General features: G+C 42.6%; 1 protein-coding gene across 1 annotated transcript in view; it reads right to left on the bottom strand.

The window, feature by feature from the left end:
- Positions 1-1,232: 1,232 nt before the first annotated feature.
- Positions 1,233-24,490, bottom strand: part of lrrc75ba (leucine rich repeat containing 75Ba) — a 31,237-nt gene continuing 7,979 nt past the window's right edge. Inside the window, exons 3-4 of the mRNA XM_048244272.1 lie at positions 23,668-23,783; positions 1,233-7,685 (exon numbers count right to left, since the gene is read on the bottom strand). Coding sequence (XP_048100229.1) covers positions 7,085-7,685; positions 23,668-23,783 — 717 coding nt within the window. The 3' untranslated portion in view covers positions 1,233-7,084. The remainder of the gene's footprint in view (positions 7,686-23,667; positions 23,784-24,490) is intronic.

The raw sequence follows: 24,490 nt of genomic DNA, 5'->3' as shown, positions 1-24,490 counted from the left end.
GAAGCAAAGCACCTGGTCACAGCCTGACTTTGCCTCCTTCACACACACACACACATACATACACACACATATACACACATACACACACACACACACACACACACACACACACACACACACACACACACCCCACACACACACACACACACACAAACTTCTGCATGTCTAAATCAGACCACAGCACCTGAGGATAGAGAAGGTAGCAGGGACACTCAATGATGTGGATAACCTACAGGTAGGACACTGCCACAAATGTCTCTCATCTCTCTCTCTCTCTCTGACTGTCTCTGTCTATCTGTCTTTCTTTCTCTCTCTTTCCATCATTTTCCATTTGCTCTCTTTCTTTCTTTCTTTCTTTCTCTCACTGTCTGTCTCCCTCTCCCTGTCTTCCTTTTCAGTAACTGAACGGAAATGGCCGAGAGAGGATCTAAAACTAGCCACCAACACAAATAGCAGTCCCAGCTGCAAGATCTTTGGCATGAGTGATGATGAGCTAAAGCAATAATATGGCATGGTTAGAGGGGAGACAAGGGCCATTGGGCTTAGTGAATTCAAAACAAGGCCACAATACTTGGAAACACGTTGTCATGTAACATTGGCTCTGTTGAAAAGTCAGCCCTCTTTTCGGTTCAACAAACACTACGGTGAGAAGGTCAAGCCAGTACCATCAATTACTCTTCTGCCTTCATTATTTGCCAGTGGTCACACAGAGTGAAAGAGCTCTGTTTATTTAAGGTGTGGGCAGGGGCTAAACATCCTTGTGCAGAGATGCTTTTCGCAACTCCAAAAAAGCCAAGAAAACACTCAACTTCAAATATTACCCACATAAAGACATACAAACACACTATCTATTTATATAATACATACACATACACACACACACACACACACACACACACACACAAGTACATACGTACGTACATACCCTTAAAGAACATAAGACAGAGAGGGAGAGGCGAAAAACATGCACATTCTCAGAAGGTAAGGAAAGGTCTTCTGGTCCCCTGGGCTTTGCCAAGCAGTAAATCATATCCTGGCCTCCCACAGTCTCTCTCTCTCTGTTTCTCTTTGTCCCATACAAACACATCAGTTTCAGGCCTGTGAGCATCAATCAGACACCAACCCAAACACGCAGCCTCACTGCTTTCAAGATGTTTACTGTAGCTCTTTTCTCTTTCTATATTGTTCACACACACACACACACTAGTTAATCACATATGGATCATCAGACATTTGATTCATACAGCATTTTATTTAATTTCATTTTATTATTACTGAAGTTGAACAGTCTTAAAATGAATTGTGTATGTTAGACGCTGTCCTCACATATGACACGAATATATTAAACAAACAAACAAACAAACAAATAAACAAGTGGGTTAAGTGGACACAGATGCAGCACCACACAGTACCGCATATATACATATACATTATAAACCTACAGGACATCCTCTTCAATTCAGTCATACAATCAGTTTAGTCCTCTTTCAACATATGGAATATATAAGCAGCACATTTCAATTACATTGTCTTATCAAGTACATTTCAAAAACACATCCAGACAGTAGCTGATTGGCTATGACAATGGATCTGGCCCGATTCAGGCACACGTCTGATTGGCCAGATTCATTCCGCTGTGTACGGCTATCTGGGTTCTACTGCTAGACTCTTGACCAAAGAGCTCATCTCGCGCTGGAACACATGGCTTATAGTTCTCTTTTTTACTGAATTGCTTTGGCACATTGCTCGACATTTACAAAATGAAGTGCATTTCAGCAGGAAACAACACACACTACTTGCTAAAGCCTGTAACTCTCTCAATTTGTTTCATGTGTGTTTTAATAGTAAATAACTCTTTACCTCAATATTTATTTCATTGTTCATTGTACAGTAAATTTCAGCCCCAGCACATCCACTTCTGCACACATCCCCTGGCTTTGAAAAGACTTGAATGAATCTGTATCATTATCAGTCACTCAAGGCAGCAGAAAACTAGTGACAAGTTCACTGGACCTACAAATAAAATCATCCCCACTCCCAGAACTGTGGATGGTGTTTGTTTTTGTTGATTTGTTTGTTTATGTTTGCCACACCACTGTATTTTCTGGAAAAAGGAAAATATGAAAAGGATCATATTAATAATAACAAACAGGGCGAATGCAGACTAATATATTATTTATATTACTTCAGACAATTGTCCTTATAAATTTGCATTATTAACGAATAACAAATAGAAAATTAATGTTATTGTGAACTATGTGATATGTTTTCAGATTGTCCATTATCCTTTGAGAAATGTGCCAAACCAATTGCACATTTTTTTTCCTTGAGCAAGTGTTTAATTCTGGATCTCAGTACGCTGGACTGTAGACAAGAAACTCAAACAATGACATGTGAGTCATTGTTGGGTTCCGGAGAGCAACAACGACACTAAAGAGCATCACGGGCCTGATCGTGACTGGGTCTGTTCCACAATCCACTGTTCTCCCGAACGATGTTATATGCTCTCTAAAGAACCTTCCGGAGCTTTAGTAAGACACTAGGCTAAAGCAAGTACACTGACGAGAAAAATACTCAGCATTCAGACACAACAGATATGTGCATACACATATTTGATTAACACAGATGAGAAAATACTACACATATAAATACAGTACACTGACACAGATCACAAGACAAACTTTTAAAATGCTAGGAATACAAATTTGAAACAGCAACTGTCTTGAATAAATATTAAAACAATGAAACCAACACCGAGTAAAAGTTAAAATGCTACATTTAAACATTTCATAGACTTCATATTTCAAAGTGAGACAGAACTGTTTAAAGTGCACCGACTACAAAATACAGCTCTCAACCTGTTATTTTATCTTACATTGTAAAGGTCCTTGAAGGTCATCTGACAACCTTTCTTTGCTTCCCCATAGAGCTTGTGTCATGGAACCCTCTGTTACATTCTAGAACATTTCTGTGCTTTGCTTTTAAAGGGCTATACAAACGATGGAAGTGGTCGAGAGTATGAGACATCAATCAGAGGTGCACTTGTATTGTGATGCCAAATAAAGCATCACGAATGGCTGCTGGAGAGTATTTTAACTTCACCTCTCCATGTAATCCAAAAGACTCTACACACTTGCAATACTGCAAAGATTATTTGTATTGATTTTGATGAAACAGTCATTATTTATCTATCCATACAACCAGGAAGTAAGCAAAGACACATACATACAAACATGCACACACACACACACACACACACACACACACACACACACACACACACACACACAATATATAAATTAGCACTCTCTCAACCCAGATAAACATTACTGCCTTGAATATTTATATCTTGAATATCTTGAATCTTTAATAAAATCCCATAATAGGTCAATGACATCTAAAACACTGCACATTTAATCAGACAGGGCAGGGAGTCTAGTGACGGACAAGCATATGAAAACAATCCTTTTATTATTCTCGGCAGCTCACCATAAATACTAATCTTTTTTTTTCGCCTCTCATTTAAGACTGCACCCGGGGACAAACACAGTCCTCACCATTAAGTGTGGTCTGCGGCACAAAAACATTCAATAACCTTTTTTAATTCATTCGCTTCACTGGTTGCCAAGTGAAAAAGTGTAGTTTGGCCAAAAGCATACATAGCTGTGCATGTTATGTCTATCTCCTGTGTATTATTCATTACAAAACTAGCAGGGGTCCACCATTTTCGCTGTGTACACATGCTGTGATGAGGCAATACACTATATGTTTTAATATTGAGCTTCTCTGTCTCTTGTCTTATTTGGATAGCAATGGACACTTGCTGGATATGCTGGATATGCACCTTATCCCTTAAAGGTGTGGGTTTTTCAACATTCTAACATAAGATTCCGTTCTGCAATAATTGAAGGTTCTAAAATTCTTTAGAACGTTCATTTTCCAACATTCCTATCACTCCGATGTGACGGTACACCTTTAAGGGTTAATGTACCTTATTTGGCTGCCCAAATATTTATTTGAAGGATCCTTGTGTGCAGCCCTTCTTCTGTAATGATTATTCACAGATAATCACAGAGATACAATAATACATTTTAATCTCTGAGAATATAATAACACATTCTTCCATGATTTCCCTCAGTTAAGTATGGTTAGGTTTATTAACACTGTATGCTTGTTTGTGCAACAGACTACAGTGTTACTACTGTGCTACTGTGTTAGTTGGAGATGGCGGGGCGACTACAGTGCTCTGGATGTAACAATCAACCAATAACGGAATTTCTAGCCAGGCGCAGCTGGTTCACTTGGGCAGGTTGGGCATAGCTCTACCAAAAATGGTAGTGTCTAGATCAGATCTGCTGGACGGACAATGGGGTGTGAGTTCCGGATGACGTTCCTGATGATGCTCTTGTAACTAATACTCGTAACTGACTAAACCTAACCCTAACCCTAAACTTAACCGATCTGATCTAGCATTAACCACCAAAAACCCATCCAGCAAAAACCAAATATGGCAGAATGTGCTCAAGGAGAAATAATAGTTATTTCCAAGAAATCCATTGCATAGATTTCTGTGATTCTTGGTGTGTGTATCTTTTTTATGAAACATAGTGTGAAAGTGAAATCATTTTTAAAACTTAAATAAGTCAACGGCAATAGCTATAGGATATATAACTGTAACAATTGTTTACATTGTAAGAGCTAAATGCAAATCACCGTAAATCGAAGACTAGCGGCGACCAAAGAAAATATTGTTGAATAGCTTGACACCAGTCTGCCAGCAGTGTCGGAAAACAGGGACCCCCTAATGGAGTGTTTCGAAGGTTTCAGACCCCAAATGCCTATTCCTCTTGGACTTCTTTTGTAAAATTTTGTCCCAAGGTTAGGCTACACTTACAGAAGATAAAAATAGCCCACTTCTCTGTATGAGGTGACATTTCCATGTAAGTGGGTGTGCTTATCAGAGAAGTATTTTCAACTGTATAATTCCCTACCATTCGACCCATTCTGTAGCCTAATTTTATTTTTCCCCACAAGAAACATAAGGAACGCTGTAGTGCACATAGGCTACAGATTAGGCTGCTGAAGAAAGGTATTTAATTTGACTGGCTGCTGAGCATTTTGCCAGGAGGCTACAGGGGTTGTGTTTAGCAGCACCCCAAATGAACAAACTCATAAATCCACCATTATTTTTAGCTCATTGCCAAAAATATTAAGGAAATAACAAACCGGTATGTTATTGTAATGAACAAAGAAGTAGCCTATGATGATTGAATACAAATGTGTTTTGATTGCAAGTGGTAAAGTGATGGTATCTTGTCTGTAATTAGCTAGTGTTCCACTATGCTTAAACATGTTAGCAAAACCTCTGCAAACTACCCTCAGTGGTCCACTGGTCTCTCGCTATTTGTGAAACTCGATTTGTTTAAACTCGATCATCAGACTATCTGCCCCAGTAGTTATTTCTGCCCTGGAGTCACTGATGTTTCTATCTTTATGAGAATGTTCTCTCTATGATGCTTTCAGCACATAATGTATTCAAAGCATGACTCAAATTTGTGCTACAATGGCTCAGTGATGACCTGTAATGTGCTGTTTGGTATCTCTTTGAACTTGTCGTCTGATGATCCTTTTTGTTGATTAGCCAAAAGCTAAGAAACAGCCAATTAAGTTTTAATTTTTCTACCAACGGCTCATTAGTATTCGCCCCGGAGTGAGGAAGAATGAGCTTGATGGCAATAAACAGCCGAAAATAACATCAGAAAAGCAATGAAGCAAGGAGGTGACAGTCAAACACAACTAGAGAATCCTTTGTTCCGTTGCACTTGTTGTCTTCTAAGATTGCTTTGTTCATTATCAACACACAATGCAAAGGAAAAAAGACAGAGTGAAAAAAACAGCCTATAGCGAATACAACAGCGCAATGTTTTGTATCATTATTCACGACTACACGACACAAGTGGTGCATGGGCATTCACAAGTGAACGTTTTGGAAAGGGGGGGAAAAATGCAAAAGTCTTGACTTAGCAGTTTTGCGGCCGTCACGTGACAGTCCGTCGGCTGTGTAGTCTGTTGAGCGGGTTTCATTGCTTTTGTTGAGAGATTAACAGAGCACACACACAGCGCAGCATACACACACACAAGCACACACACACACACAGGGACTAATACACACGTACACACTCACGCGAATAACACACACACACACACACACACACACATGCATGCACAGTGTAAGGGAAGCTAGGCCCAGTGGGCTGCCAGAGTGAGGGTCTCAGTTACGCTGTAGGGGAAAACACGATCATCGCGGCTTAACGCACGCCAACCCAGCTAACCAAAAAGAAAAAAAAACACAAAAAAAAAAAAACGGAACGCCGTCAGATCAGGCTGGGTCGTCATCCTAAACCTTCCGCCATCAGTGGAGCCAGCGGGGGGGCCATGTGGTTGAGTGTCGAGCGTCTCGTCTGATCTTTGCCACGCCGCCGGTTTTGGGAACTTTGTTTTTTCAGCAGGACCACGGCCGGCCACTGCTCCGCCGCGTGAGAAGACTGAGGGGAGAAGAGAACACCTTTCCGGAAGACTCTTCTAGCCCCCCCTCAAATGAACCCCCACCTCACTCCCAGGGGCACCATCCACCAACACAGTAAGTCACTGACGCAGGTGTTTCATGTCCAACACGTGGCACCCCCCGGAAATAGATATCACACACAGCAACTGTCACCGGTGGGGTGTTTTTTTTGTTTTTTACTGAGGTGAACACACAGTTGTTTTAGTCCCATGTATGTTAGTAAAACATCTCTTTGACTGATGGTATTACTATTTGCCACGATGGGGTGACCTTACAGTTGCTATAGTGATAGAGGAGAAAGAAGGTGTCAAAGGTATTTGGACTGAGAGAAGTGCTTGATTGAGGAAGGACATGTAACACTCTCTCTCTGTCTTTCTCTCGTTCTCACTCCCTCTCCCTTTCTTTCTCTGTCTTTTCTGCTTTTGCCTCTTTAACTCCCGCTTGTCGTCGGCACGGCTGTTGTTCATGGTATTGGGGAGGTGTGTGTGTTTGCCACGGGGGGGAAGGGGGGTGTTGGATTCACCTTTCGCAATAATGCAGAGTAAAACTAGGCGAACCCTTCACGTCCTCGGCAATACCCCAAGCCTCTAGCTCCTCCTCCTCCTCCTCCACTTCAACTTCCACCTCTTCCTCCTCCTCTTCCTCCTCGTAGACACTGGGCTCCTCAATTGAGGCCTCCATTCGGTAGCAGTAGGGCTGGCCCTCTGTGTACTCGTAGATGGTGGGCAGGCTGCTCTTGAGACTGCAGCGCCGGCGAAGCGCCACTAGCAAGGGTTGGGGCATGGTGAAGATGTCCACGTTGTTGCCCAGGTCGATCCACGCCAGGCACGAGAAGCTCTTGGGGTCCTTGAGAGTCTCAGTGAGGTCCTTGACCACAGCCACCGTGAGTCGGTTGCCGTTGAGCGCCAGTGTGTTGAGCTTGGGCAGCGTGGCTAGCACGGGCAGGAGTAGACACAGGCCCTCGTCGCGCAGCTCGCAGAAGCTCAGGTCCACAGCGGACACGGCGGCCCCGCTGGTCTGGAGGTGGAGCGTTACGTGCCGGACGTCGCGGGTGGAGAGCGGGATTCCCGAAAGGTCCACCGACTCGGCAGACTGTTTCTTCTGGAGGGTGTTTTTCAAGCTGTTTATGAAAAGGAAAGACAGATAAGAAGAAAGTTAATAGAGAGGCAGGAAAGACAACAATAAGAAGCATAAAGAAGCTACACAGCCATTTAAAAACTCCAAGGAAGTCATTTCAGGTTTCAAATGCCATGTGGATACTGAATAGATAACTGCCAAGCAAGCCTTACCAACCAGATGGTAGTAGAATTTTTTTTTCCTCCTTGTTTTCTTTCTCAGGGGATTGAAATCACTAGGCCTTATTTCAAAGTAATACTTGAATCAGCTGCAGTGTAACCATAGAGAAACTCACTGGGGTTGCCCAGAGTTTGTCTTTTGAAAGTGCAGCTGGTTGAGCTGTATGAGTGGCAACCATGGAACTAGAGGTGAATAGGCATTTATAGAGGGAAGGATATCTGTCCCTAAGAGAGAAAGAAAGAGAAAGAGAGAGAGAGAGAGAGAGCGAGAGAGAGAGAGAGAGAGAGAGAGAGAGAGAGGAGGAGGAAGAAGACCCAGAGGTAGATGTTGGGAAAGAGAGACATGTAGCAAGAGACATGTTAAGAATTAGAGAAAATGAGAGAAAAAGAAAAAGAGAAAGATAGAAGAGAGAACTATAACAAGAGAGAGACGGAAACAAGCAGAGACAGAAAAGATGGGGAGAGTTGGCAAGGTTGTTTTGGGGGGCATGAAAGTAGAGTGGGATTTCTGTCACATTGTCACGGCTGTGTGCCGTTGCCTGGGAATTGGCCGTCGTGTGTGGCTTTGTTTTTTTTCACTGTGTGCCGAGCAAACGGTGGGCCGGGGGGGAGAGGAGGAGGGGCCCAACGGAAGACTGCCGTAGGAGTCCCAGCGAGTAGGAACACGAGAGCACAGAACATCCCATAGCCATCCCACAACACACACACACACGGATGCTCAAATACATATGACAAACACATACACACCCACCCACACGCACACACATACAGTACATACCCTGATGAAAAAAACAGCTAAAAACCAGCTTATGCTGGTAGCTGGTTTTAGCTGGTCTTTGCTGGTTTTCTTCCAGCTCTTCCTGGTCTTTGGTGTAGCTGGTTAGGCCACCAGGTGGACATGCTGGTTGACCATCTGAGGAAGCTGGTCAGGCTGTTGTGACCAGCCCGTCGTTGGAGATACAGCTGGTGTAAGATGGTCATGCTGGTGACCAGCCTGTCAAGCTTGACATTGTTGGTGTAAGATGGTCATGCTGGTTTACTAGAATGACCAACATAAGCTGGCATGGCCAATTAAACCAGCAATGTAGACCAGCAACACAAACTATAATGACAAGCTTGAGGTGGTACAACAAGCAAAACCAGCTGCATTACCATCGTAGCTGGGTAAACCAGCTGAAGGTATGTTTTCGCAAGTTTTGCTGGTCTAGCTGATCAACCATCATAGGGTGGTCAAACAAGCTGGTTAACAAGCTGGTCAACCAGCAAACCACCTTAAGGTGGTCAGGCTGTTTTTTTCAACAGGGTACACACACACACACACAGACACACACACACACACATCCCATAGCCTACCAACCACAACACATATGGCTGCTCAAAGATGTAACACACACACACAAACACACACACACACATACACACACATACACACACACCATAGCCTACCAACCAGAACATACACAGATGCTCAAAGACATAATACCCCCCCCACACACACACACACACACATACACACACACACACACACACACACATACACACATACATGCACTCAGAGTCTTTACTGTGTGTAGAACTGCACTTGATGAACTTTTTAACCACAGCATTTGAACTCGACAGGCATTAATATTGGTGAAGCAAAACCAGCATATTTTAATAAAATACCAACACTTTCACTTCAAATGCCACAAGGTATTCCTAGAGCAAAATAAATGCTAAATGACATACTCATAGGCTAGAATGCAAAGGTGCTGTATTATTAAGACTCTGAAATGTGATTTGTCTTAATACAGTCGATGCAAGGAAAAAACTTTTTACAAAATAGCATTTCCAAAACAATTTAAGTTAACCCTTAAAGGAGTACCGTCACACCGGTGTGACGGGAATGTTGAGAAATGAACATTCTAAAGAATATCTGGGTTCATTGAATTCAACATAGAATTTTAGAACCTTCAATTGTTGCGGAACTTAGAACGTTCAAAAACCTACACCTTTAAGGGTTAAACTTCATGCCCATTTTCATACAAAACTCAACAGTGTAAGTTTGTCATCTTCCTCTCCATCTCAATGAAATGAAAATGTGTTTAAATGGGGCTTTGCCCCAACAAAACCCGCAGCCTGTCCACTCTGCGTTTATTTCTTTTATGTCGACGCAACTTTGTAATGTGAAGCTGTTTGCCTTTGTGCGGCCGCAATGGTAATCGTCCACACAATTGGCGTAATCCTGAATACAACAGTGAACCCACAGCCCCCTTGTTCCCTCCCCTACCCCCCCCTCCCCCTGCCTCCAGTGTGCTGTAGCTCCGTGTTTGGACAGAGCGCTTGTTTTCCCTGCTTCTAGCCCGGGGCAGATGTTCTAGCGACTTTGTGCTGTAACTCGGCCTCAGCCACAGCCACCAGCAGCCGATGGCCCAGTCAGAGGGGCTATCAGAGGCTGAGATGGAGATGGAGGCTGTGCTAATGAGACCGGGGTGTATTTCACAATGCAAGAGATGATGAGGCTTGGAGGAAATGTTTCCTCTCCCTCTCTCTCTCTCTCGCTCACACAGAGAATTAAACAAAATGGTTCCTCATGGCATAATGTGGCAGAAAATGAGGGAAGCTGCAGTGGGCAGCGGAAAGATGTGGTGGCTATATTTTTCTCTATGCAAGCAAGCATGGGATTGTGTGCGTGCGTGTGTATGTATGTGTGTACGTGTGTGTGTGTGTGTGTGTCTGGTATCCTGTTCACAGAGCTGTGACTCTCTTTTAGTTGCACTGTAGGGCCACTGTTGAAGTGGATGCCTTCTCTCATTGATTTCTGTCTTTGACGGCCATTTCATACCTCCTCACCTCACAGCGTTTGACCAGTTCGGTCACACCACTGCTTTCCTCACCCATAGGGAAAAAAACACAAAGGGCTCTGATCGCTTCCTTGTCTTACTTCTCCTTCTATCTGCATTTATGTCCCGGCTCTGACTGAAACACGCTTATGGTGGTGATTATTCTGTTGTGTATGTGACCGTAGGGGGTCCACTCCTCTCATTGTGTTGTGTATTCCACCATTTTCTCCTCTCATTGGAGGTCTGTCGGTCTGAAAGCTCTGTATCGACACACCAGCCATTAGTGGCCGTGCTCACCTCACTCTGACATCCTCTGGTCGATAACCACAGACACACACACACACATACACACACACACACACACACACACACACACAGACACTGACATGCACCACACTTACACAGACACACACAGGTATGCATACATGTACACACACACACACACACACACACACACACAAATATACAGACAGAATCAAATATACACACATAGACACATACACACATTCATTACATGGACCTAGCTAACCCCTAATTGGCAGACAGATACACACACATACATTAAAGTCACCCACCCACTCATGTGCTGGTTCCCTCACCCACATACGCTCTCACACACACAGACACACACACACACACACACACACACACACATAGACACACACACACACTCTCACATGCCAGCACACATTCACAAACACTCTCCCTCCTACACCGCATGCTCCCATAAGAATATTTCAGCCCCATAGCAACAAAATGGCTTTGAACAGAAATCCTTATAATCCATAAGGCTCTACACCCACACAGTGTGCTTTAACCTTCCTGAAAAAAGGCCAGATGTTCAAAATTGAAGGAGTTTTCCTCAGCGGACAAAATGACATAACTATTCTAATTTCTCCATCTCCAATTACACACATATCCATTTCAGTGAGGATGTTCCCAAACAATTACATCTTCATTTCACAAGTGCTGTGTGACTAACAAACACTGGCTATCCAGGCTAAAGCGTATCAGGTTTCTAAAAAAATTGTGACATGGTGAAAAGGAGACTGTAGCAAAATATTTGCTTACATTTCTAGACTTAAAGCCACAAGCTATACGAATTGGAAATTATCCTGATTTTTTTTTTTTTTTTTTTAAAGTCAGTGTATCATCAACATGAGTATGAAGCCAAAATAACTAAATAGATTTGATTTAATGTGACACATACAGTATCTAGCATGTGTGGGAGGCCAACAATCTTGCTTTAATCCTAAAATAGGTTGGTAGCAACCTACAAAACTACTGCACTTACGTTAGTCAAGATGATCCTTCAGCCCTTTCTGTTTAAGTGTATAGATGTAGGTTATCAAATGCACACAGAGAGGAGAAAAGACTTCTCAGCAATGCTGAGTCCTCAGTATTGTATTTCTGGTATTTTTTCTTTCTTTCAAAGAGAAATGAATCCATGATGATGATTATAACAATGAAAAAATAAGCGCTTATATGCAACATTCGCAGGGATTGCTGGATTGTTTCTTTTCCAAGCTGTTCAAGGATACGAATGCAGCGACTGAACCTCGCCACCAGCCACGCATCCACACGTTTAGCTATTTGTCTGGCAGCATATTTCAATTACATCCCACTGATGAGGAGGTGGAAGACTGCAGAGCTTGAGCAAACACGCTCATGAGTCACGTTTGATGGCATCCGCTGTGTCAAGAGATGTTGTTTGGAGATCCCTAACCTAGATATAAAACTGGTGATTCGATTAGCAGAGGCGACGATTCGTGATACTGTCTCTTGTGTTAACACCACCTTTTGTCAACACCACTGAACTTGCTCATTATGTGCATGTGCTATCTGGTTTAGAAAGTGAAGTGATCTCGACCCAGTCCGCTATCTGGGGATCAATAAAGACTGCAGAGGCTGCGATAGCCAAACGTTTCATGCAATGCAGTCTCACAGGGGCCTAGATATGAGTCATGGGCATTAGTACGACCACTCCGTCTTCACCACAGCATGATGGCGGATGGCAGCTTCCGCAGACATTAAAAAATCCCCCCCCACACACACACACCCCAGCAGAGCCCTTTAGGGGAGGGTGAGGGGGGAGTCACAAACAGCCCTGATGGATGTCTGTCCAGCTTAGGGCAATGAATCTACCAGCTGTAATCAGCTACCAGTAGGCGATGGCTTGTGCATTTAAAAATCTACCTCAGAATTCATCGTTTTTAAAAAAGACGGAGAGAGAGACAGAGAGGGAGAGAGTGTGTGTGTGTGTGTGTGTGACAGCTGGTACACTTTGAGAGGGGGTGAAGTTCAGGCATTCGAGAAAAATCTTATTTATGTAACAAGCTGAAGGGATTGCTGAATTTCTATGCTTGGTGCAAGTGATAGAACATGTGTGTGCGCACATATACACACTAACACACAAAGGCCCACAGACACACACACACACACAAACAAATACACACACATGGACACCCATCTCTTTTTTCTGCCGAGTCACTTTGGATCTGAACATCTTCTGCATTCCGTCCCGTGCTATGGAAACATGCCGTGGTGGAGATATCTGTGCGGAGCAGGTGTCCTCTCCTTTTAGCACGAGGCTCGAATTCAATTTATTTTCCAAATATAACCCCCCTCCCTCCACCTCCCTCCACCTCCCTCCTACACGCTCTTCCCCTGCCGTCTCCCACTACCCCTTTGGCTGTCGGCCGGGGGTTGTCTGGTGCAGACACTGACAGAGTCTTATTCTCCCTCTGAATGCGAGGATGATTCTCTCAGCACACATCTTATCCCTCTACACTAGCCTTTTCAGAGCCTGGGCTTTCTGTGTCCTTTCACTGGTGACATTTGTGTGATGTGTGTGTGTGTGTGTGTGTGTGTGTGTGTGTGCGCATCAACATGTCCGTGTGTGTGCGTGTGTGTGCGTGCGTCAACATGTATGTGCGTGTGTGTGTGTGTGTGTGTGTGTGTGTGTGTGTCAGAGTGGTAAAGAGAAGAGAGAGACTCACACACAAAAGGCAGATGTGGAGGTAGGAAAGCGGCAGGAGGCAAGAGAAGATATCTTAGGCTGGGAGCATGGAAGGAAAAGCAAAAGATGAAATGAAATTATGATAGAAGGGGAGATAGAGAAGTGGAAGATGATATTGAGAGAGAAAGAGAGAGAGAGAGAGCGCACAATGAGACAAGTTTGAGAGACAGACTGCTTTGGGCCACTTTGATGTTGCTTTAAAGCTGACTTTAAGGACCTGCTGGAGTCAGTGGTAGGCATGTGACTCACACCAAAGTCGATTATTCTCTGGCAGTCACAACAGAAGGCTTCCAGCTCCGTCAGGCAGCATACCCGCAAAGAATAAACTTAATCCTGCATGTCAACACCCAAAGACATCAGTCATGATACTTGGGCTATAGTGTTGTGTGTATTACTCTGCTATTCTCTCTTAAAAATCTCAATATGCTTGTGATATGCGTGTGTGTGTGTGGATGGGTGGGTGTGTGTGTGTGTGTGTGTGTGTGTGTGTGTGTGTGTGTGTGTGTGTGTGTGTCTGTCTGTCTGTCTGTCTGACTGTGTCTACAGTATATGTGTGTGTGTGTGTGTGTGTGTGTGTGTGTGTGTGTGTGTGTGTCTGTCTGTCTGACTGTGTCTACAGTATATCTGTGTGTGTGTATGTGTGTGTGTGTGTGTGTGTGTGTGTGTGTCGTCAACTAAAAGTACATTCATTCATTCATTCAACTTTTATTTATTCTTGGGGGGTTATGATTCACACACACATGTGCAATCATACATTTGTAAGTGTTTTTTTTTCCTGTAAGCAAGAAAAAAGACTTCAGACAGCCCTATACTCACATGTGCCCATTCAAACACACCTGTTGGTCTTATTTATGTATTCTACTATTTATTTGTCGGCCTTGCTTGTCAGTTGGAGTTATGCTCACATTGAACTCATAACACATCTCCTGGCAACCGTTGACTTATAGTGACATAAATTTCACTTCCTGTTGAGTTTTCTCCAGGGGGGTGGAGGGCCTGTGATGCTGTGTTCCATATTCTATGGTCTGATATTACGTATGTAAATACAAGCAGAGATGGAACACCCGCATAGCATTCAGAGTTTGAGTGCACATAATTCCTTTTTATTAACCACCCCCAAAAAAAAAACAACAAAAACAATGAATGACTGCAGAGGTGGGTAACCATGGCTTCAGAAAGTAATGTGTTCTGCACATTGGCGCTGACACAAGCGCGGCGCACTCCACTATCAACATTCCATGACATTACATTTCATTGTTTTCAGTACAACCCCACATGCCAGCGTCGAACACTGCTGCTGTGTCGATTACGACTCAGTTCTATTTTTGTCTGTGCCGTTCCATAAAATCCATTGTTTATACAATGCCTGTCAGTTAAAAATGCCGGCACTGATGTGCGTGGCAAGTGACGGCAGACTCATGTTGGTGCCTTAAAAGTCCTGTTCTCCCATGCATAGGTTCTATTTGTGCACTAACACTGGTAATTTCACTAAGCAGGTAATCTACCTAGCTGAATAATCATACTATTAAGGTGGCAGAAGTGTGACATTCATTGTTCTCGGTACGTGGGTCAGGGCTTTATATCCGTTTTGGTGACTCATCTCCTCCTAAGGAATTGGTCATATGGATAATTTGATAAAGCCAACATGTGTGGTGGTCTTATATTCAGATTTGGAAATTGTGATTGTGTTTTTGAGATATTTTACGATATCACCTCCCTCTTTCACATGCATAGCAAATGTAGTACAAGACTTGTAAAGTTACTTCTCAGTGAACTTCTATTACATGCACATATTTGAGCTACAACGCACAGTCTCTGCTGTCTTATTCGAGTTGCTGTATCAGTTACTATATATTGCTCAAAATGGTGTTTCCCTCTCAATCATGATTTTTGTTCTGACCTTGGTCATCCTGTTAAGGTCATAGATATACAATGGGTGCTGGTTAAGAATATGCACATTTGCATGTGTTAACCACCACAGCTGTAGACACTGTATGTTTTGTCACTTAACCTATATAAACCTGTAATCTGCTCTTGACCACTGCATTGACTTGGAGATACAGCATGGTAGAATAATATGGAAGTTAGATAGATAGATAGATAGATACTTTATTGACCCTCAAGGGGAAATTCAAGAAATTCAAGTTGATTGTTTAATATCTCTCAGCTCTATACAGACTGCCTAATGTAAATTAGACTATGGCTATTAAGTTGCATTGTGTGTGTGTGTGTGTGTGTGTGTGTTTTTTCCCACACCATATTGGGAATGGCCCAGGCAATTACACTGCGTGACACTGACCCTGTAACCTCTGTCTGTCTGTCACAACAGATTAGTATCTCGCAAGAGTGACAGTTTTGCTATTTTGCATTTAGTGTTTTATTGCCACACTCCACCTACACAGATGAAATGAAATAAAAATGCAAGATGAAGTAAAATTCCTCTCTGCACTAGCAAGCAATGCTAGGATGACTAGATACAATTTCTAGACAAGCACAATTTCTCTCTCTCCATCTCTTTTTTAGTCACCCCATACATCCTGACCACCCTGTGTCTTATGAGTGTTAATGGGCTATAGACCCTTTCTAGAGAGTTCCATTATCAGCATCATAGTTGGCCCCACAAGGCTTCCGTTTTAACATTCCATATGTTATCTTAATGCAGAGGAAGTAGATTGGGAACCAAATAGAACGTTCAAGCATTGTTTTTGTTATTATTGTTGAAAGGGTCTATATGAGTGTAATGGGTGTTTATGGGCTAGCAACCCAATGACTGATGCAAATGAATACAGTTTGAACACTATTAAAAGATAAATTAATGTGCAAACATTTCTCTCCACCTCTCGTCTCTCTGACTGCTTGTGTGAGAGAGTGTGTGTTTATGTGTGTGTGTGTGTGTGTGTGTGTGCATGCGTGTGTGTTTTGTGTGTGTGTGTGTGTGTGTGTGTGTGTGTGCAGATGTGTGTGTGTGTGTGTGTGTGTGTGTGTGTGTGTGTGCATGTGTGTGTGTGTGCACATGTCTGTGTGTGTGTGTGTGTGTGTGGCTTAGCTGTGGGGATGGTGCTCAGAAGATGTCCGAGACTCTGTCCAGACAGTCTATTAATAAGTAATGCCAGTCAGGGTGATGTGAGACAAGTTTCCCTCCTTCTCGGGGTCCGTTCTTTCGCTTGGTACCCCAGAGGAATAACGATGAGGGGGTGTACGGGGTGGCCAGGGGCCATTTTGTTTTTTTCCCTCTGTCATAAAAGATTCACAAGCTTTCTTTATTATTCATGTCAGCCAGTTTGAGGGCTGTGAAACGGCCATGAGAAACATTTCTTAAGTCCATAGACCATCCTTTCCACTCTGTAATAACTCTGTCAAAGGGCTACGGGCTAAGGAGATCAGAAAGGGACAACTGGCCTCTGCCACTAATGCTTCAAGGGAAAGTTTTACCCTAGAATTGGAATAGCAAAGTTCGTCCAATCTGATTCTGATTTGTTTCGGAATTATACATCAAACTAACTAACCAAAAATAAAATATTTAGTTTTTCAATTTATACATTTGGTCAATGTTTTTATCCAAACACACCCAAGTAGAGCAGATTCAGCAATCAAGGGGTAGTCATTGAAAGTCAATGTGCTACAATGCTAAATTCTTCCTCACACAAAAGTTCTAGGCCATGGAATATTTTCAGGTCATAGAACTTCATATAATGGAGTGTTTTAACAGTAATTTGTGATATGGTGGGTAGACTGGCCTTAAAGTCTTTAATATTTGAGATTAAACTTCTGCTCTTTTTAACAGTTTGGTCTTTACACAAACTCTCCTTCAGAGTTGTCTCTCAAGTTCCTCTCACTGCCTCTTTGTCTTGTTGCCTCTTTATAATGTGACTCCACTCTCATTCAAACGTCAATACTCCCCTCTCCTGCGCTATCTATTCACATTGACTCTCAATCTGACTTTGATTTACCACTTTACTCTCTATCTCTCTCCCTCTGTTTCTGTCCCTGGCTGGTGGTGGCCTGGTCCAAGCGCACAACAGGTTTGACATTTGAAAGGGTGACAGATGAGGGTGGTGCCAGCGTGCCAACGCTCATTACCGCAGGCTGACATGGACGCGGGTCCCCCGTGGTCCAGCCTGATGAGAGGTGACAGGCCCTTGCACTCGCTCTGAGAACCCTGTCAACGGGCGAACACAGTGCCCACACAGCGCCCACACAATGGCATGAAGAGACGTGCAGTCCTACCCGTAAACCTTATCAAAGACAAAAGTGGGCACACAGACACACACAACAGCGCACACAATTGCATGGACACACACAAACTCACACGCACAAAACGGGAGACATGCAGGCCTACCTGCAGCCTCATCAAACACAAAAGTGAATACACAGACACACACACACACACACAAACATACATAAAAGCACACACACACAAAGAGGGAGAGCAGCTAATTTGTCTCCGGCAGCCCACACTGGGATAACGAGGATGCCCTAATCAGCTCCATGAATGAAGCTATTGTGCCTTTACATGGGATGGAGTCCAGTCGTGAGCCAATCACACAGGAAAAATGTGCTGGGAGGCTGTTGAACCTCAGCATCATAACAGCCTGATGCAATCAGGACCACAACACACCAGCTGGTGGCTGAGAAATAATTCAGCATTTTCAGCTGTAAAAGAGGACTTGAGAAACATTTTCTCATCTATGCGCACTGGTGACAAGGTTTACAGTTAGAATAAAAGACTCTAAAACACTCTAATGCCCACTTCACATTGGCACTGCAAATACGGCAGAGAAAGGACCGGAAGTCATTCATTTCCTATGGAGATTTGCAGACGAATGGATCCGAACCGCTGCAAACGAGTGCGGTGGAAAAAAACAATCCGACCGTTGCTATGGTGCCGATAAACAAACTGAATTATCTTTTATATTAGCATATTACATGCTTTTAAACAATACAGTTTCACACAAAAGTCATCAAAAAGGGACGAGCATAATCCATAGAGGTACACAACCCCATATTGTGAAAAGTAAAATTAACGGTTGGTGTAAAATAAATAATTATTTCCAAACAACATTTTTTGTCATGTCATTGTCTTACATGGTTTCCTAATGTTATTAGGGCAGTTAGACAATTAGTTAAAAATAAGATATTACTATTGTGCGTTTGTCTGCCAAACTCAAAATGCTTCCAACCCTTTCAACAGTCCAGTACGACATCCAGTGGGGAAGCATTGTGAATATCGGAGCTGATTTCAAGTGCCAATGTGAAGGCGGCATAAGGACTGTGGAAGTGCCATTCTGTGTCAACATGTCAGACCACACATACATAGAAAGTCAGACAGTTCCAAAAAAAAAAGAAGAACGTCCTATGCTTTCAAAACTTTTGGAACTGGGCTGACACTTTTTTAACGGCGTGTCAACTCCACAGCGCTTGCGAGGGCACAGTCGGCATTGCCACTAAAGGCTTGACAGCTTAAGGCTGCCTACCTCCATGGGAAGCCATTATAACAAGGGGAATTGTAGGCACAGTACTGCCCAGTAATTCTTTAAAATAATATATCTCAGTTCATTGAGATGTCAATTTCTTAGGGGTATAGCCCAGACCGTCATTATCCACTCTAGGCATTAGAGACCCAGAAACTTGAAGACAGCAAAGAAATAAATTATATAATTGGACAGACCTACAGTGATCAGGAGGGGAGCTGTAGCAAAATACCAACAGAGTAATAGTCGTGTAGCTTTTTAAATCTGTTTTTATTTCATAGTGTGTCACAAACTGCCCTGGTTATTGCTGTCTTTCAATTTTACTTTTTACTTTTAAAGATTAAGTTATTAAAACATTCATAGCAGAATTTGCAACTAACATATGGTGTTTTCTTTGAGAAAGAGCTGGCACAGGGCTCACTTTACAGGCTTGAGATTGAGAAAAACAACAAAAAAATAAGATAGAACAGCAATGAGATAGCAGATAACAAGAGTGAGACTGGCCTCTTACTGCTGTTAGCACGACAAGAGCCGATTTCACACCTGAAACTCTTCTTTCGCACCTGTGAAAAATTCTTTCGCACCCGTGAGCCATCGCAGGTTTCAGCCACACGGCGTTAGCTCACAGCAGATGGTGGCCTTCCGTGACAAACAAACAACCTTGTGTGAGTTGCGACCACAAAACCAAAACCACATTTTGTGCAGCAAGAGCATATCAATTTCCTCCTTACATACAGTCTGTCTTTGTATTCTTACTAGTGAGAGAGCAAATGAAACACACCCATGAGTGTGCATATGCATGTGCATGTGCGTGTGTGTGTGCGTGTGTGTGTGTGTGTATGTTTCTCACTGACGCCAGATCTCATGATGAATCTCAGTCTGTTGTGTCTGTAACAGAGGGTGTCAGACTATCTTCTAACATGGCCGAGCACTGTGGGAAGAGACTGTGCCTGGATTTCCAGATAGCTGGGCACCTTAATTTTTAAAACAAATCACCCAAGTTATTTTTTTCATTTTGAGTACAAGAGAGTGCTGCTTTTAATTTTAATAGAGATTGATTTTGACATCATCTGATATTGTCTTTGTAGTGTCTCTCTCTCTCTCTCTCTCTCTCTCTCTCTCTCTCTCTCTCTCTCTCTCTCTCTCTCTCTCTCTCTCTCTTTGCCTCATGCTGGCAACCACTAGCCCATTCAAATCTTTTGAAAAGCGAGCGGCACAATGGCATTGCCTTTATCCGCTTGCCGAGCTCCTCTCCCCCATTAGATTGTCATTTCCACATGAATGCAATGTGATTAAAAATATCTGTGAAAAGTCCCCATGCTCCTTCAGTCTCTGCCTAAATAGACAATTCTGCTGGTCTTTGAAATACGTGTGTTGTCAGGAACACGAAACACTCTGAAAATATATGTTTGAAGGTGAGATTTCAACCTCATTTAGTCTAGCCCTGAAAGCAGATCACAAGGTTAATATGCACAGTACCCTTGCTATTCACACCATATGATATGGCTTTATACTGTAGCTATGTGAGAAGGGAAGTTTCCATGGCTGTTTTACAACACGGTTGAATTAATTAATGAAAAGTGAAAATAGGGTTAGCTGTCTAAAAAAAAAGTTTCTGTCAGGGCAACATGACTGTGTGCATATTTTTATGAAGAAAATAGTTCTCCTGTCATAACGCCCCAGTACAGTCACGACTTGTGAATGTGTGTGTGTGTGTGTGTGTGTGTGTGTGTGTGTGTGTGTGCGCGTGTGTGCGTGCGTGCGTGCGTGTGCGTGTGTGTGTGTGTGTGTGTGTGTGTGTGTGTGTGTGTGCGCACACGCACATGTGTGCCTATCTCAGTGTGTGTTTGAGATACAGAAAGAAATGGGCAAAAAGTTACAATGATTTGCCACGACATCGTCAGTCACTACAGGTTTATCATTTCCTCTCATGGCTGAACCCATTTTAATGCAACTGAACCCAGTTAGTCATTTTCATGGCCAATGCACCACTCACTAATAGGACCACTGAGAGAAATTGCATCAGGGCTGTCTGAGGGTTCAAACCTTGTCTAAGGAATCTGGTCTGTTCATTATTTTGTCACACAGCCCACAAGGCCTCTGTAGTGAACCATGTGCACTGTAATGTACTTCATTCTAATTGTCTTTAAACGCTATGTACTTAACAATTTAGTACAATAAACATCTCTGTTATTATAGGGATTAGGGCTAGCCCTTACAGAAATTTCAGGTTTCTGGCGAATAGTTGCCGCAAATTTGCGGCAAGGTCATATTTTCACATGCAAATTAGGTTTCTGGCAAATAGTTATGGTTAACTTCTGGCAATGTTGCAGCAAAATTGCAGCAATATACAAGGTTTAGGTTTGTCACAAGAAGTTCACTGGAAGTTTGTCATTATTGGCTAAGTGTGATGGCAAATAACTGGCGAGCACATTTGCCACCAGTGGCAAACTTCTCATTCTCATTGATGCCAGAACTTTGCTACAGCAGAAGTTTGCCTCTAGTGGCCAACATTGGCAACCATTGGCAATATTTTCTAGTGAACTCATTTGTTTGCCACAAATCACCCACAAGTTTGCTGCAAATCTGCCGCAAACATTGCATTTTTGTAAGGGTTGGTTTATGGTTAGGTTAAGTAATGATTGATCATATGTGTCTACATAAGGAATACAACGTATTCAACCCACAAAGGGCGCCCACAAGTGTGATTAAAAATATATATGTATATAATACATCCAACCTAATTTGCCAAACCAACTTGACAATTCAAATAAATCAACATACATGAGAATAGGCAACAGACATCTGAGCGGTACTGTATGTTGCATTGTGTAGACTGGTGATCCTCGCTGCTATAAAGCTGAAAAGCATTGATGTCCTTTAGGAAATGCCTACATGCAAGCCTTTTCATGCCCCGGCATGGCAGCTGTTTAGAAGGGATTGATTAAACATGGAGTGTCTGTGAAGGGAACCCACACACAAAACAACACGCACACATAGCTCACACACACACACACACACACACACACGAACATACAAACACACACACACACACACATACACAAGAACAAACAAACACACACAAACACACACACACACACACACACACACACACAAGCTGACTATTTTGAGCAGACTGAGTCCTATGAAAGTCCTATGTTAATTCCTGTAGCATACATGGTCTGGCCAATAACACTGCACATCTACTCCACAGACAGATGATTCAAATATTATGACATATTGAGCTTAGTCTTGACTACTGAACAGATCGTAGCTTTCAATAGGTATGCTCATTTGCATAGGTTATGTGTGAAAACAGAATGTGACTAACTTGTGTAATCCTTGTGACACAACTTGTCAAAATGTATGTTTTCCTAATTAAAAATATTTAGACAGCAGAAAGAGATGTAATTTCAGTGGCTTTCAAAACCTTTTGGGTGTGCCTTCATGTATTAAAAAGTTGCTCTTTATAACGTCCTGTAATTATAAAATCACTCTCTGTGACTTTCAAGGCTCACCCCCAGAGACAGAAAGTTCCAGAAGCATTTGATGGTACTGAGAACTACAGCATCAGGCAGTGAATACATCAGCATTTCAATGAGTCCATAAATTAATTACTGATGGGGAGTCTTTCTTTGTCATCTTGATGCTTAAAATTACCTTACAGTGTGAAATGACCTGAACCATTTTAGGTTTTGTCCAACTACTTTGAAATGGTGTGTAGTCTTCTCTGTGACCTCTTGCAGGAGAGGACTGTTGAAAAGGCAGAACCAATCGATTGTAGAAAGAGGAAATTAATTTGCTGGCTAAGTGGAATTTAACTTCAATCGGTTATTGCCCATCACACTTTGAAACAGAGTCCTGGCTCTGCATAAGAAAAAAAACGTATATACTTTGTAAGTATATTTTTTTCCTATTATTGTTGGCAAAGGTTTGTTGTTTCATCCATTTTGTTATCGGTTCCATGTGTACCATTGGGTTGAGTTTTAAATAGTATATTTACATGTAATGGACAGTTGTGGATGTGTATATATATATATATATATATATATATTTATATATGTGGATGTGGACAAGAAAATGAATTAGTGCGTCGATTTCATTTTAGCGTATAGAAACCTTAAATGAAAATAATTAATTTTGAGGGAGGGTTTATAGTCGACAGAAATAGGACACTGAACAGTAGTGTATAAAGAGACGCTGTAAGTAAGCTTTAAGCAAATACATCTGAGTGTACTAACAAAAAGACTAGGTTTGTATTGGCCAGCAAATTGAAAAACAAAACTTTCATGGGTGGTCCTTCAGGCAAAGGTTAGTTGGTTATTGGTTCTGAAAAAAAAAGCAAAATCTTGGAAAGAGAATTGCGAAGTCACTTGCACCATTAAAGTTTGAAAAACTGCTGCTGATTCTGTTTCTTGTCAAGGAAAAAACGACGGTCGTGGCGGGAATGTGACTGTTGTCATGGGAATGTGGAGTGTGGGTGTGGCTCTCTCACCAGGCCTGTGACTTCCTCCTGGACATGCTCTGGCGCAGCCACTTGGAATGCGGTGTCAGGTGGTAGATGAGCTGCCGGCAGATTTTATCCGAGGACTTCAGAGTGTCCTGAGCATCCTGAGGGAGAAATAAGGCCAATTTACAACAACACTTTTTAAGCAACCAGAGCTTGAATGTGCTCTCTGTCATGTTTTCTATTTGGCAGACAAGACAGTGCAGAGGCCATAATTCTGATCGTATACTTCATGAAGCCTGATCCATCAGCATCAGGCTCAATTGTCCCCTTTGGAGACTGGGTGTCCTTTTAAAACACGCAGACAGCTATGATGTAGATTCTTTGTTGCCTTCAGCAATCTTTGCACCTGAATGCAATCTCATCTGAGCCACCTATATACCCAGCCGCAATAGCTGACAGAAGCACACAAAGAAAGACAAGCACACACATCAAAGTAAGAGTTGGTGAGAGTCATATCCCTCCCTTCTGGGATTATGATGGCTATCACAGATTTGGTGGGGTCAACATGCCCTTATTTATTTTGTTGCAAATAAATTAATTTCTCCATTTGCTAGAGAAAAAAAAACTCTGGAGGACACATGGCGTTGGCAGATTCTAGGCTCTCTCTCTCTCTCTCTCTCTCTCTCCTCTCTGAGTTTTCACTTGCAGCCATCTGTTGGGTTGGGTGCCTCTGCGCTGAGGAGCCTCTGATGAAGAGGTTTAACTTTTACAGAACCGCTCTCCTTCAGACCCTAAATTATGCATGCCAAAATGAATAATCCACGATGATGCCGGAGAGAGAGAGAGTGGGAACCTGAACACACAATGA

Source organism: Alosa alosa, chromosome 5 (assembly GCF_017589495.1).
Source record: "Alosa alosa isolate M-15738 ecotype Scorff River chromosome 5, AALO_Geno_1.1, whole genome shotgun sequence".
Taxonomy (NCBI): domain Eukaryota; kingdom Metazoa; phylum Chordata; class Actinopteri; order Clupeiformes; family Clupeidae; genus Alosa; species Alosa alosa.
Note: the sequence above shows the minus strand (reverse complement) of the source record. Positions and strands in the feature narration are given on the sequence as shown.